This window comes from Chiloscyllium plagiosum, chromosome 3 (genome assembly GCF_004010195.1).
Source record: "Chiloscyllium plagiosum isolate BGI_BamShark_2017 chromosome 3, ASM401019v2, whole genome shotgun sequence".
Lineage (NCBI taxonomy): Eukaryota > Metazoa > Chordata > Chondrichthyes > Orectolobiformes > Hemiscylliidae > Chiloscyllium > Chiloscyllium plagiosum.
In genome coordinates this window covers 131,238,924-131,254,689 of record NC_057712.1, presented here as the reverse complement: position 1 = coordinate 131,254,689, position 15,766 = coordinate 131,238,924, and the positions used below count along the sequence as shown (strand labels likewise).

Here is a 15,766-nt window from a genome sequence, read left to right as displayed (position 1 = left end):
GGAGAGACAAGGATGAAAGGGGAAAGAAAAGTGAGGACAGAAGGGGTAGAGAAGGAAAGAGAGGGAGAGAGAAGGGCAATGAAGGAGAGAAGAGGGGAAGAAGGGATAATGGACAAAGGGGAAACAAAAAGGTACAAAAGCAAATTTAATGGCTCTCTACCTGAATGCATGTAGTATTCAGAACCAAGTAAATAAATTGATGGCACAAATTCTGGTTAACTTGTATGATCTTATAGTTATTATGGAGACATGGTTTCAAGGAAATCAAACTGGGAACAAAATACTCGGGGCTTTGTGACTTTTTGAAAGGACAGATGGGAAGGAAGGGGCGATGTGGGGACTTTCTAAATTTGAGAAATAATAAGTATGTTTGGAAGAAAGGGTCTTGGGTCAGAAGATATAGAATACATTTGAGTGGAGATAGTGAATAAAAAGGGCAGTAGTAGGAATAGTCCCTCAAATAATCAGAGTTAAACAAAGATACTGCAGGCCATAAAGTCTAACATCAGCATAGAGTAATACATGGAAAAAAAGTTATGACAGATGGAATTAACCTCTATTTGGAGGCCAATGGTTCATCAAGGATAAGGCTTTGTTGGGGCAGATTACATCTCTGACAAATTTGATTGAATTTTTCAAGGAGGTGACTAGGTATGGAGATGAGGGTAACATAGTTGATACAGTTTACATGGGGTTTAGTAAGGCTTTTGTCAAAAGTCTCACATGGTAGACTGGTTAAAGAAGGTAAGAGCTCATGGGATCCAGTGCAATTTGGCAAACTGCATCCAAAATTGAGTTCTATGCAGGAAGCAGAGGGAGCTGATCAAATGATGTTCCTGTGACTGGAAGACTGTGTCTAGTGGTGTACAGTAGCAAATGGAATTTTTTGCTGTTTGTTGTGTACATTAATGATCTAGACATGAAGGTAGGAAGTATGATCTGTAAGATCACAGATGGTACAAAAATTGGTGGGGTGGTAAACAGTGATGGGGATGGCCTCAGTCTACAGGATATAGAGGGGTTGGTCAGATGGATTGAACAGTAGCAAATGGAATTTGATCCGGAAATGTGCAAGCTGATACATTTTGGGAGGACTAACAAGACAAGGGAGTACAGGTTGAAAGGTAGGACCCAAGGATGTACAGAGGATCAAAGGAACATTAAGCAGCTAGATGTTTGAAGACTGAGAGACAGGTAGATAAGCTGCTTAAGTAGGTATATGGGAGGCTTGCCATTATTAGTGGAAGCATTGAATACAAGAGCAAGAAGCTTGTGATGGAGTTGTAGATAATGTTGGTTAGGCTAACAGCAGGATTGGTGTGTGCAGTTTTGGTCACCACACAATGGGAAAAATGTGATTGCAAAAGAGAGAGTGGAGAGGAGACTCAACAGGATGCTGCTTGGTCTAGAATGATTCAGCTATGAAGAGAGGTTAGACAGGCTGGGTTTGTTCTCTTTATAGCAGAGAAGGCTGAGGGGGGCCTGACTGAGATGTACAAAGTTATGAGGAGCATAGTTAGATAGGCAGAAACTTTTTCCTTTAGTAGAGGGGTCAGTAACCAGGAGGCACAGTTTTAAAGTAATGGGACAGGAGGTTTAAAGGGGATTTTTAAGGAAGAATTGTACCTGGAACACTCCCATTGCCTAAAAGGGTGGTAAGAACCATCACAACATTCAATAAGTATTTAGATGATCCCTTTAGACGATCACCATGGGACAGACACTTGATCACTGGCATGCACACTATGGGCTGTTCAATGCTGTAAAGCTGTTCAATTCTATGAGAGACAGGAATGGTGGGGAGATGGGAATCTAAAGAGAAAGAGAGAGACAGCTAGAAAATGAGGAGAGATGGGAGAGGAAGGAAAGAAAAGAAGGAAAAGATAGAGACTAAGAGGGGAGGAAACAGAGGAGCGGCAAAGGTGAGGGAAATGTAGACAGACAGACAGAGACAGAGACACAGACAGACAAACAGAGAGATGCAGTAAGAGAGACAGAGGAAGAGGTCCATTCAAGAATGACAATTCCCTGACCATCCAACATGCATTAAAAGTGAATCTTATTGAGGTTTCCTGTAGGTCGGAGCTTTTCAGATAGTCTTGCCACTATACCTGGTGTAGCTGGACAGCTGACAATGGGATTTGAACTGTTCCTGTGGGAGCAGTGAGCACAACCTGAGGAACACCACCTGCAAGAGACCACAAGCAACTCAACGTAAACTCCAAGGCCAGGCTTAAATTTTCAACCACATTCTTCACCAACCTTCACTTCCAAATGCATCTTCTCCCTCACACTGGTTCTGTCATTAGTTTCCTCAGAATTGTTTGATCTCATTCATTCTCAACTCCAAAGATTTACTCCTATCTCGCAACATTCTGGCCCAGTGATTACACATTTACACTATTTCATTGGCTATGGAGTGTTTTGGTTAGAGATATAAAAGCTGCAGATGCTGGAATCCAAAGTAGACAAGCAGGAGGCTGGAAGAAAACAGCAAGCCAGCAGCATCAGGAGGTGGAGAAGTCAGTGTTTTAAGTATAACCCTTCTTCAGGATTCCACCCCAACTCCAAAAAGTTGACTTCTCCACCCCCTGATGCTGTCTGACTTGCCATGTTCTTCCCGCCTCCTGCTTGTCTACTATGGAGTGTTTTGGGACATGTTTACGCTGTGACATGTAAATTTCAAGTCCATCATTCATTACCTCATGAAAATTTAGCTAAATATTTTACAGGTGGACCTGAATGACACAAACCAATGCAGGCAACACACCACGTTAAACTGCACATGTGCAGGTTTCAGCAGAGTTGGAGGAGGGGAAGAGGAAATAAATTGGGACTGGGGATGCGAGGACAAAGAGATTGGGACGGAGTGAAATTGAGACTCGGGATGGGGGGATGGAGGTCAGACTGGGGTATATGATTAGAACTGGGGATGATGGGGGTGGAGAGGTTTGGAGATCAGGGATGAGGGAAGGGAAGAGATTGGCAGAGGGTGGGAAGGAAAGCAATTGGAATGGGGCAAAGTGGGAGGGATTAGATTGGGACTGGCCCTGCCACCTATGCCCTCCTTTAGTCAGCCCCTCCCGGGTGCTGGGCTCTCCCTGTCAATCCCAACCCCAGCTTCTGGGTTCCCTTCCCTCCTCACTCTGAGTATTCCCTTTCCCGCATGCAGCATCCCTCATCCCACTAAACCACAGTTCAAAATCTCGTCCACTCTGGATCCCATCTTTCACCTTCTATCTACTGGTGTGCTGCAATGCGACCTGACCTTTCACCTTCTGTCTGACAATATGCGGTAAAGGGACCTAATCTTTCACCTTCTGTTTGACAGTGTGCCATAACAGGGAGCTGACCTTTTACCTTCTGTCTGACAATATGCTGTAATAGGGAGCTGACCTTTCACCTTCTGTCTGACAATATGCGGTAAAGGGACCTGATCTTTCACCTTCTGTTTGACAGTGTGCCATAACAGGGAGCTGACCTTTCACCTTCTGTCTGACAATATGCTGTAATAGGGAGCTGACCTTTCACCTTCTGTCTGACAGTATGCTGTAATAGGGACCTGATCTTTCACCTTCTGTTTGACAGTGTGCCATAACAGGGAGCTGACCTTTCACCTTCTGTCTGACAATATGCTGTAATAGGGAGCTGTCCTTTCACCTTCTGTCTGACAGTGTGCTGTAATAGGGACCTGATCTTTCACCTTCTGTTTGACAGTGTGCCATAACAGGGAGCTGACCTTTCACCTTCTGTCTGACAATATGCTGTAATAGGGTTCTGACTTTTCACCTTCTGCCTGACAATATGCGGTAAAGGGACCTGATCTTTCACCTTCTGTTTGACAGTGTGCCATAACAGGGAGCTGACCTTTCACCTTCTGTCTGACAATATGTTGTAATAGGGAGCTGACCTTTCACCTTCTGTCTGACAGTGTGCTGTAATAGGGACCTGATCTTTCACCTTCTGTCTGACAGTGTGCTGTAATAGGGACCTGACCTTTCACCTTCTGTCTGACAGTGTGCTGTAATAGGAACCTGATCTTTCATGTTCTGGCTGATGATGTGCTGTAACATGAACCTGACCTTTCACCTTCTGTCTGATGGTGTGCTATAGCAGGGACCTGACCTTTCACCTTCTGTCTGATGGTGTGCTGTAATAGGGACCTGACCTTTCACCTGTCTGGCAGTATGCTGTAATAGGGACCTGAGGTTTCATGTGGGTTATCATTTGAAACCCCCACCCCACTGAGGTTAAACTAATTTGCCTGTAGGAGGTGGGTTTATCCCCTTCTGAGCAAACATTCATAGTTCTCAGGGGGCTGGCACCATCCAAGTTCCAGAAGATCGTGGCCAGAACTCTTCACAATAGTTATTTCCTTAGATGCCTCTGATCTGTTCCTGATGATGTACCGACTTTAGTGTAAGTCAGCTGTCCTCTTTCTCAAATGTTAGCCTTTCAGTATTTCAATTCCCCCCTCTTTCTCTATGACCATGATATCGTCTTCTCAGGAAAGACAAGTGCAAAGTACTCATTTTGTAATTCAGCTTACTCTCGGTCTCCATGTGCAAGTCTCCATTGTGGTGAAAGTGAGGATTGCAGATGCTGGAGAACAGAGTCTAGATTAGAGTGGTGCTGGACAAGCACAGCAGGTCAGGCAGCATCGAAGGAGCAGGAAAATTGATGTTTCAGGCAAAAGCCCTTCATCAGGAATGTCTCCATTGTGGCCCTACCTCCATAAAAGAACACTGGTTGCCGGTCTCTGCTCGCACTCCCTGTTGCTTGTTTCCCCTTTACCTTTCTGAACTTTCTCCATCTAGCCTGACACTGCACCGTAGAATTGATTTGACATCTGTCAAAGTGCCCCTTTTCTGCCTCACCCTATTCTCCCTCTGCCACCATTCAGAGGCCAATGCTTTATTCACTCTACCTTTGGATATGTGGAAATGTACCACCACTCTACCCCAAGTAGTTCCTTTTTAACAGCAGCCCTTGTTCAACTACAGCTTTTCCTCCCAATCTTAGATTATACATTCCCTGGGTCAGATGTGTTCTCATCCTATTACTCATAGATTCAAACAATACTGAAAAGGCCCTTCGGCCCATCGAGTCTACACCGACATGACTACCACTAAAAAGTGCGCTAACCCCAGTTTCCTACATTTGTTCCGTATCTTTGAATGTTATCATATCTGAAGTGCTCATCCAAATTGCTTTTTTAAAAGTCATTAGGTTTCCAGCCACCATGACCTTTCCAGACAGTGCATTCCAGATATCCACCATAAGCTGAGGGACAAAAGGTTTTGTTAAAATCGTCTCTGAATGTCCTGCCACTAACCCTAAAACTATGCCCTATTGTGAACAGCGCCTCAACTAAGGGGATTGACTGTTCTCTATTCTTCTGTCCATACCAATCAATCTTGCACACCTCGATCATGCCCCCCTCAGTCGAATATGCTCCAAAGAAAACAATTCCAGTCTATCTAGCCTCTCTCCCTTGCTCAATTTCTCCATCCAAGGCAACATCCTGGTCAACCTCCTCTGTATCCCTTCTAATGCTATTACATCCTTCCTGTAGTGACCAGAACTGCATAAAGGATGACAGCCATGACCTGACCAACATTCTGTACAACTCCAACATTACATAGAAGTACATTACAGGCCCTTCGGCCCTAAATGCTGTGCCGAGCTTTTATCCTACTATAAGATCAAAATACCATGGCAACCTACAAGAGCCCTCCACAAGATCCACAACTCCACCAACCTTCACGTCATCAGCAAACTTACTAACCCACCCTTTCACTTCCTCATTCAAGTCATTTATAAAAAATCACAAACAGTAGAGGTCCCAGAACATATTCCTGCAGAACATCACGGGTCACCAAGCTCCAGGCTGATACCTTCCATCTATTACCACCCTCTGTCTTCTATGGGCCAGCCAATTCCGTATCCAGACAGCCAAATTTCCCTGTATCCAATGCCTCCTTACTTTCTGAATGACACCACAACCACTGCTGTATCTTCATCAATGTGCTTTATCACATCCTCAAAAAAATTCAATAAAGTTTGTGAAGCATGACCTGCACCTCTCAAAACCATGCTGACTATATCTAATCAAACTATGCTTTTCCAAACAATCATATATCCTATCACTCAGAATCCTCTCCAATAATTTGACCACCATTGACAAAGGGCTGACTGGCCTTTCTTGAACAAAGGAATAACATTTGCCACTCTCCAATCATCTGGTACTACTCCAATGGACAGTGAGAACGCAAAGAACATCGCAGCAATCTCTTTCCTCACTTCCCGTAGTAACCTTGGATGTATTCAGTCTGGCCCAGGGTATTTATCTATCCTCATGTTTTTCAAACTTTCCAGCACATACTCCTTCTTAACACCAACCTGTTTGAGTGTATCAGCCTGTTTCACACTGTCCTCACAAACGACAAGGTCCCGATCACTAGTGAATACTGAAGCAATGTATCCTTAATGAATACGTATCGCCTCTGACTCCAAGCACAAGTTCCCTTCACTATCCCGACCCGACCCCAAGGGATTAACCTTATCCTCACTCTGGACATCCTCTTGTTCCTCACATAACGCTTGGGGTTTGCCTTAATCCTATCTGTCAATGCTTTTTCATGCCCCCTTGTAGTTCTCCTAAGTCCATTCTTCAGTTCCTTCCTGGCTACCTTGTAACCCACTAAGATCCTATCTGATCCTTCCTTCCTCAACCTTAAATAAGCTTCCTTCTTCCTCTTGACTAGAAGTTCTACATCCCTTCTCATCCAAGGTTCCTTCACCCTACTATCCTTTCCATGCCTCAGTGGGACAAACCTATCCAGCACTATCAGCAAATGTTCCCTTAACAACCTCCATATTTCCGTCGTGCATTTTCCAAAGAATATCTGCTCCCAATTTATGCTCCACAGTTCCTGCCTAATAGCATTGTAATTCCCCCTCCCTCAATTAAATGTTTTCCCATACCGTGGGCTCCTATCCCTCTCCATGTCTATAATAAAGGTCAGGGAGTTATGATCACTATCACCAAAATGCTCTCCCACAGAGATCTGACACCTGACCTGGCTCATTGCCAAACACCAAATCCAATATGTCCTCCCCTCTAGTCGACCTATTAGTCCCCTCTAGTCAACATATTGAGGGAGGAAGTGAGGACTGCAGATGCTGGAGATTGCTGAAGGGCTTATGCCTGAAACTCTCCTGCGCCTTGGATGCTGCCTGACCAGCTGGGCTTTTCCAGCACGACACTTTTCGACTATCTACATATTGAGTCAGGAATGCTTCCTGGAAACACACCTGACAAAATCTGTTCCATCCAAACTATATGCACGAAGGAGGTTCCAATCTATATTAGGGAAGTTGAAATAACCCATGACAACAACCCTGTAAATTCTGCACCTTTCCAAAATCTGCCTCCTAACCTGCTCTTCCACGTCTCTGTTGCCATTTGGGGGGCTTCCCAAAACTCTGAATAAAGTGACTGTTCCTTTCCTGTTTCTGACTTCCACCCATAATCACTCAGTAGACAAACCCTCCTTGATGACCTCCCTTTCTGCAGCTCTGATACTATCCTTAGCTTCTTGCTCTTATACTCTATGCCACGACTGACAAAAGCAAGCTTCCCATTTGCCTTCTTAACTCTCCTAATCATATGTTCTGCTAACTTCAGGGATCTGTGAATAATTACTCCAAGATCCCACTCTTCCTCTGAGCTACCCAGTATCCTGTTGTTCATTAAAAACTCCCACATTTTGTTTCTTCATTGAATGAATGAATATTGAATGAGCCCTGTTCCAATTTATTACTTTTACTCTTTGTTGCTCTCTGCCTTATTTCACAGCCTGGTTGTGTTCAGGTAAAACTCCTCCAGCAGGTACAGATCCCAGCTCCCTCACCAGCTAATCTGAACAGGCCTGAGCTCGGACCTGCTTCCTTTAGTACTATCTCTCTAGCCAGGCATTCAGCTGCTCAATCTTGCTGTTTCTGATCTCACTCGCATGTGAAACCACGGGTAATCCAGAGATTACTAATTTAGGATCCAGTTTCCTAGTTTTTTAATGCAGATTTTGAAAATCTGCCTTTAGGATCTCACCTATCTTCTCTCAGTTTTGTGGGTACAAATGTGACCATGACCACTGACTATTCACAATCCAGCCTTCAGGGCACTCTGCACCCCCTCAGTGACACTTTCCCCCCACTGCCAGCCCTACCCCTCAGGGCACTCTGCACCCCGCTCAGTGACAGTTTCCCCCAGCACCTATCATGGTTGCAGAAACACTGGCTTGCTCCCTGAACTGTAAAAGCCCCAATTCCAATTCCTTTGCCAGCCTTCCTCCTATATGGCTGAGCCAGCAGTGCAATGGACTGGGTTTTGGCTGCTTGCTTCAATGGAACCAATGCTCTCATCTATATTTACAGTGAAATGCAGGTTGAAGAGCAAGAAGACCTGCACTGTTTTACCTGATTCGCCTTGAATGCCTGGTGGCCAGCCATTCCTTCTTCCTTGTTGGCACAGCCCAATGCTGTAGAGTGAGCCCTTTTAGAAACGTGTCTCCTCAAAGACTGAGCAGCACAGCTCTGTCACACTGGCTGCTGCTGAACCGCCAAAACCCAGCGCTCAGATACAGCATCCAGCATCATGCACTGGTCCAGAATATAAGCACAAGATGCACATAAAATTGCCTGACACTGTTTTTTTATGTTAGACTGGCAGAGCAGAAATAAACTCAAATAAAATGCAAATAGCAAACATTTGCTGGGATCCTGAGAAAGAACAGGGGAGTGACACTAATTAGATATAACAGTTTCAAAGAGCAAACGCCAACAAATAGCCTCTTCTGTGTTAAAAGACCCTGTGATTCTCAATTTAATATCTGAAGCAGTTTCTGCACTGCATATTGGAACTACAAATATTCAAACTCAAGTCACCCTGGGAACTTAGAAACTTGAAAAAAGGAGTAAGCTTTAGACAGTCAATTTGAATTCAGTCTCCATGATGAAAAGGAACGTGTACAAACACAATCCTTAACCAGTCCAAACATTCCCATGTCTCTAAGGATGGGACTGGATAGATCCTGCTGAACCCTGCTTATTGCTGCACGAAGAACTGCTTTTAGAAGGAGACCCTGTTAATGTTCAGTCATGACCTTACCCTGCTCTTGCATCTGGCCGTGAGAGACCTGCATACCCGAAGAAGGCTGAGAAAAGGCGTTGAGAACTGTGAGTCCGCCATCAGACAGGCCGGGACTGGAGGTCGTGTACATGACCGTACCATGTGGGCTGGGGTACATCACGTGACTGGCCATCGAGGTGGGTACAGACGACGTGACGATGGTTGCTGGCAGTGTCACTGACAAACCAAGAGGAAAGGGTTTGAACGTTTAGAAACTGTGCAGTCACTTTGATCACGTGGCTCGATATGCAAAAGACTATCATTCTCAGGGGAGGCCCCTCACTGACAGGGTAAATATGGCTTTGTAGGGACACAGCTCCCTACATGGAAGGGATGGAAATCAGACAAAAGGGGTTAATCAGGAGAGTAGTTATTGTGAATTTACAGATTATGGGTGAACTCAATGACATGTTTAAGATAATTAAAAGAGTTGAGAGGGGAAAGAGAGAGACAAATTACTTCCTTTGCTTTAAAAGTCCAGATCAAGGAGCAGAATCCAAAAATCTTTGAGCCAGGCCATTAACGTCTGTTAGGAAACACACTCTCACACAGAGTTTGGAACTCTTCCATTAAAAATCTGTTTCATATGGATTTGGTAAGTGTTAAGAGGTTAACTCAAGACTTCCAAAAAGAGCTTATGAGACCATTGTTGGGCAAAGAGTAAAGGTTAGAGATCCATGACAGAGCCGCAGTTAATGTACAGATCATCCATGATCAGGCTGAAAGGGCAGACCAACTACTGTCTCACTACGTAACGCAGACAGAGTAGCACATCCCCCTCATACTCGTCTAAAGGACAGTAACTGTAAAGGACAAAAATCATTTCTCTGTCCTACAATTACATTTCAGCAGACTGTAGGGATGTTTCACCAACAGCATCTCCCTCCATGATTTCACCAAATTCCACCAGGAACACAGTCTACATGAGAAGAGAAGATGACAGGCTATCCCTGTCTGGGTGAACTATCACCAGCAGCTGAGGTTTCCATAGCTTAAACTTCCTTTCATTGCTCAGGGCTGTAGTTATCAAGGGAGACGATACTCAGGGTGAGGAGTGTACTGAATGCTGACAAATTCTCGGAGACCTCCTGTGAATACGGAGATGGACTGGAAGTGGGGCCAGGACGGGGACAGGCAGCGGTGTGGGAAGGGAATCAGGAGTGGAGGTGTATAGAGATTGGGAGTGATGCTGGGCAGGCACTGGGAGCAATGGTGGGCAGGCGCTGGGAGTGGCGCAGGAGGGAAAACAGGAGTGGGGGTGTATAGATGTTGGGAGCGATGTTGGACGGGCACTGGGAGCAGTGTGGGAGGGAGACCAGGAGTGGGGGTGTACAGAGATTGGGAAAGACGCTGGATGGGCATTGGGAGTGGTGTGGGACAGGGACCAGGAGGGGGGGTGGACAGAGATTGGGAGAGATGCTGGATGGGCATTGGGAGTGGTGTGGGACAGGGACCAGGAGTGGGGGTGGACAGAGATTGGGAGTGGTGTGGGGTGGGGTCCAGGAGTGGGGGTGTACAGAGATTGGGAGTGGTGTGGGATGGGTCCAGGAGAGGGGTGTACAGAGATTGGGAGTGGTGTGGGATGGGGACCAGGAGAGGGGTTTACAGAGATTGGGAGTGGTGTGGGATGGGGTCCAGGAAAGGGCGTGTACAGAGATTGGGAGCAATGTGGGACAGGGACTGGGAGTGATGTGGGATGGGGACCAAGAGTGGGGGTGTGTTGAGATTGGGAGCAGTGTGGGATGGGCATTGGGAGTAGTGTGGGACGGGGACTGGCAGCAGAGTTGGCAGTGATGCTGGATGGGCACTGAAAGCGATGTTGGACGGGCACTGAAAGCGATGGTGGACGAGCACTGGGAGCGATGGTTGACAGGCACTGAAAAAGAGCCTGGAAAACTCACTATGTGATCTAGGTGGTGCGGGCAGTGCTTACTTGCTCCGCTGGTGGAGGCCTGAGAAATCTCGGAGTTGCTGTCGCTGGTAGATGGCGTGTGTTGCGTAGACTGGTGCACGCTCACCTGCCCGGAGGCTTGGTGTAACTGAATCGTCTGCACAGGAACCTGTTGGGCCATTGCACCACCTGGTCAGAGAAAGAGAATCAAGAGGGAAATAAAGACAAGATCTGATACTCAGGCATTGATGTCACATTCTGCTGTTTAGGACATCTATTCACACTCCCCAACCACCTCAGGAAAGTCAGTATTACGGACAGCTCCGGGCTCGTCAGTATTTACAGGGCGTCACCAGGAGTGTGTCAGTGCTTACGGGCATCACAAGGAGTGCGCCAGTATATATGGGGTGTCACCAGGAGTGTGTCAGTACTTACGGGGCATCAACAGGAGTGTGTCAGTATTTACGGAGCGTCACCAGGAGTGTGTCAGTATTTACAGGGCGTCAGCAGAAGCGTGCCAGTATTTACGGGGGGTCACCAGGAGTGTGTCAGTATTTACAGGTCACCACCAAGAGTGTGCCAGTATTTACAGGGTATTTCCAGGAGTGTGTCAGTATTTATGGGGCGTCACCAGGAGTGTGTCAGTATTTACGGGGTGTTTCCAGGAGTGTGTCAGTATTTACGGGTTGTTTCCACGAGTGTATCAGTATTTACGGGATGTTTCCAGGAGTGTCAGTATTTACGGGTATCACCAGGAGTGTGTCAGTATTTACAGGGCGGCACCAGGTGTGTGTCAGTATTTACGGGGTGTTTCCAGGAGTGTGTCAGTATTTATGGGGTATCACCAGCAGTATGTCAGTATTTACGGGGCATCATCAGGAGTGTGTCAGTATTTACAGGGCGTCTCCAGGAGTGTGCCAGTATTTACGGGATGTTTCCAGGAGTGTGTCAGTATTTACGGGGAATCACCAAGAGTGTGTCAATATTTAAAGAGCGCTACCAGTAGCGTGTCAGTATTTACGAGGCGTCATCAGGAGTATGTCAGTATTCACGGGGTGTTTCCAGGAGTGTGTCAGTATTTACGGGGTGTTTCCAGGAGTGTGTCAGTATTTACAGGGCGTCACCAGGAGTGTGCCAGTATTTACGGGGCGTTTCCAGGAGTGTGTCAGTATTGATGGTGCGTCACCGGATAGGTGTCAGTATTTACTGGGCATTACCAGGAGCGTGTCAGTATTTACAGGATGCTTCCAGAAGTGTGTCAGTATTTACAGGGTGTATCCAGGAGTGTGTTAGTATTGATGGTGCGTCACCAGATAGATGTCAGTATTTACTGGGCATCATCAGGAGTGTGTCTGTATTTACAGGGTATCACCAGGAGGGTGTCAGTACTGATGGTGCGTCACCAGGAGTGTGTTAGTATTTACGGGGCGTGTCTAGGAGTGTGTCAGTATTTATGGGGCGTCACCAGGAGTGTGTCAATATTTACGGGGTGTTTCCAGGAGTGTGTCAGAATTTACGGGGCTTCAGCAGGAGTGTGTCAGTACTTACGGTGCATCACCAGGATTGTGTCATTATTTACGGGATATGTCCAGGAGTGTGTCAGTATTTATGGGGTGTCACCAGGAGTGTGTCAATATTTACGGGGTATTTCCAGGAGTGTGTCAGAATTTACGGGGCATCACCAGGAGTGTGTCAGTATTTACGGGGTATCACCAGCAGTATGTCAGTATTTACAAGGCGTTGTCAGGAGTGTGTCAGTATTTACGGGGTGATCCCTGGAGCATGTCAGTATTTACTGAGTGCTTCCAGGAGTGTGTCAGTAATTACAGGGCGTCTCCAGGAGTGTGTCAGTATTTACGGCATGTTTCCAGGAGTGAATCCGTATTTATGGGGCCTCACCGGATACGTGTCAGTATTTACAGGGCGTCACCAGGAGTGTGTCGGTATTTACTGGGTGTTTCCAGGAGTGTGTCAGTATTTACTGGGTGTTTCCAGGAGTGTGTCAGTATTTAAGTGGCGTCACCAGGAATGTGTCGATACTTAAGGGGCATTACCAGGATTGTATCATTATTTACGGGATGTGTCCAGGTGTGTGTCAGTATTTACAGGGCATCATCAGGCGTGTGTCAGTATTTACGGGGCATCACCAGGAGTGTGTCAGTATTCACGGGGTGTTTCCAGGAGTGTGTCAGTATTGATGGTGCGTCACCGGATAGGTGTCACTATTTACTGGGCATCACCAGGAGCGTGTCAGTATTTAAATGGTGTTTCCAGGAGTGTGTTAGTATTTACAGTATTGATGGTACGTCACCAGATAGATGTCAGTATTTACTGGGCATCATCAGGAGTGTGTCTGTATTTACAGGGCATCACCAGGAGTGTGTCAGTATTGATGGTGCGTCACCAGGAGTGTGTTAGTATTTACGGGGCGTGTCCAGGAGTGTGTCAGTATTTAGGGGGTGTTTACAAGAGTGTGTCAACATTTATGGGGCGTCACCATGAGTGTTTCATTGTTTACGGGGTGTGTCCAGGAGTGTGTCAGTATTTATGGGGCGTCACCAGGAGTGTGTCAGTACTTACGGGGCATCACCAGGATTGTATCATTATTTACGGGATGTGTCCAGGTGTGTGTCAGTATTGACAGGGCATCATCAGGCATGTGTCAGTATTTACGGGGTGTTTCCAGGAGTGTGTCAGTATTTACGGGGTGTTTCCAGGAGTGTGTCAGTATTTACGGGGTGTTTCCAGGAGCGTATCAGGATTTATGGGGCATCACCAGCAGTATGTCAGTATTTCCAGGGTGTTTCCAGTAGTGTGTCAGTATTGATGGTGCGTCACCAGATAGATGTCAGTATTTACTGGGCATCATCAGGAGTGTGTCTGTATTTACAGGGCATCACCAGGAGTGTGTCAGTATTGATGGTGCGTCTCCAGGAGTGTGTTAGTATATACGGGGTGTGTCCAGGAGTGTGTCAGTATTTAGGGGGTGTGTACAAGAGTTAGTCAATATTTATGGGCGTCACCATGAGTGTTTCATTATTTATGGGGTGTGTCCAGGAGTGTGTCAGTATTTACAGGGCGTCACCAGCAGTATGTCAATATTTACAGATTGTTTCCAGGAGTGTGTCAATATTTACGGGGTGATTCCAGGAGCGTGTCAGTATTTATAGGGTATTTCCAGGAGTGTGTCAGAATTTACAGGGCGTCAGCAGGAGTGTGTCAGTACTTATGGGGCGTCACCAGGATTGTGTCATTATTTACAGGATGTGTCCAGGAGTGTGTCAGTACATATGGGGCGTCACCATGAGTGTGTCAATATTTACAGGACATCACCAGGAGTGTGTCAGTAATTACTGGGTGTTTCCAGGAGTGTGTCAGTATTTACGAGGCATCACCAGGAGTGTGCCAGTATTTACAGGGCGCCACCTGGAGTGTGTCAGTATTTATGGGACATCATCAGGAGTGTTCCAGTATTTACGGGTGTCACCAGGAGTGTGCCAGTATTTACGGAGTGTTTCCAGGCGTGTGTCAGTATTTACAGGGAGTATCCAGGAGTGTGTCAGTATTGATGGTGCGTCACCAGGATTGTATCATTATATACGGGATGTATCCAGGTGTGTGTCAATATTTACAGGGCATCGTTAGGCGTGTGTCAGTATTTACGGGGCATCACCAGCAGTATGTCAGTATTGACGGGGCGTCACCAGGAGTGTGTCAGTATTTATGGGACATCATCAGGAGTGTTCCAGTATTTACGGGTGTCACCAGGAGTGTGCCAGTATTTACGGAGTGTTTCCAGGCGTGTGTCAGTATTTACAGGGAGTATCCAGGAGTGTGTCAGTATTGATGGTGCGTCTCCAGGAGTGTGTTAGTATATACGGGGTGTGTCCAGGAGTGTGTCAGTATTTAGGGGGTGTGTACAAGAGTTAGTCAATATTTATGGGGCGTCACCATGAGTGTTTCATTATTTATGGGGTGTGTCCAGGAGTGTGTCAGTATTTAGGGGGTGTGTACAAGAGTTAGTCAATATTTATGGGCGTCACCATGAGTGTTTCATTATTTATGGGGTGTGTCCAGGAGTGTGTCAGTATTTAGGGGGTGTGTACAAGAGTTAGTCAATATTTATGGGCGTCACCATGAGTGTTTCATTATTTATGGGGTGTGTCCAGGAGTGTGTCAGTATTTAGGGGGTGTGTACAAGAGTTAGTCAATATTTATGGGCGTCACCATGAGTGTTTCATTATTTATGGGGTGTGTCCAGGAGTGTGTCAGTATTTAGGGGGTGTGTACAAGAGTTAGTCAATATTTATGGGCGTCACCATGAGTGTTTCATTATTTATGGGGTGTGTCCAGGAGTGTGTCAGTATTTACAGGGCGTCACCAGCAGTATGTCAATATTTACAGATTGTTTCCAGGAGTGTGTCAATATTTACGGGGTGATTCCAGGAGCGTGTCAGTATTTATAGGGTATTTCCAGGAGTGTGTCAGAATTTACAGGGCGTCAGCAGGAGTGTGTCAGTACTTATGGGGCGTCACCAGGATTGTGTCATTATTTACAGGATGTGTCCAGGAGTGTGTCAGTACATATGGGGCGTCACCATGAGTGTGTCAATATTTACAGGACATCACCAGGAGAGTGTCAGTAATTACGGGGTGTTTCCAGGAGTGTGTCAGTATTTACG

The 15,766-nt window shown here is 46.2% G+C and overlaps 1 protein-coding gene across 6 annotated transcripts in view; it reads right to left on the bottom strand.

Moving 5' to 3' along the window:
* The window catches only part of LOC122548552 (serum response factor-like), a 109,565-nt gene that overhangs the window by 17,389 nt on the left and 76,410 nt on the right, over positions 1–15,766 (bottom strand). For 3 of the 6 annotated variants that reach the window (XM_043687348.1, XM_043687349.1, XM_043687352.1), the window contains 3 exons: positions 11,127–11,273; positions 9,173–9,370; positions 2,112–2,188 (listed from right to left, as the gene is read on the bottom strand). In XM_043687348.1, the coding sequence (XP_043543283.1) occupies positions 2,112–2,188; positions 9,173–9,370; positions 11,127–11,273 (422 nt within the window). Of the gene's footprint in view, positions 1–2,111; positions 2,189–9,172; positions 9,371–11,094; positions 11,274–15,766 lie in introns of all 6 variants that reach the window. The other 3 variants (XM_043687354.1, XM_043687350.1, XM_043687353.1) reach the window with 3 other exon arrangements.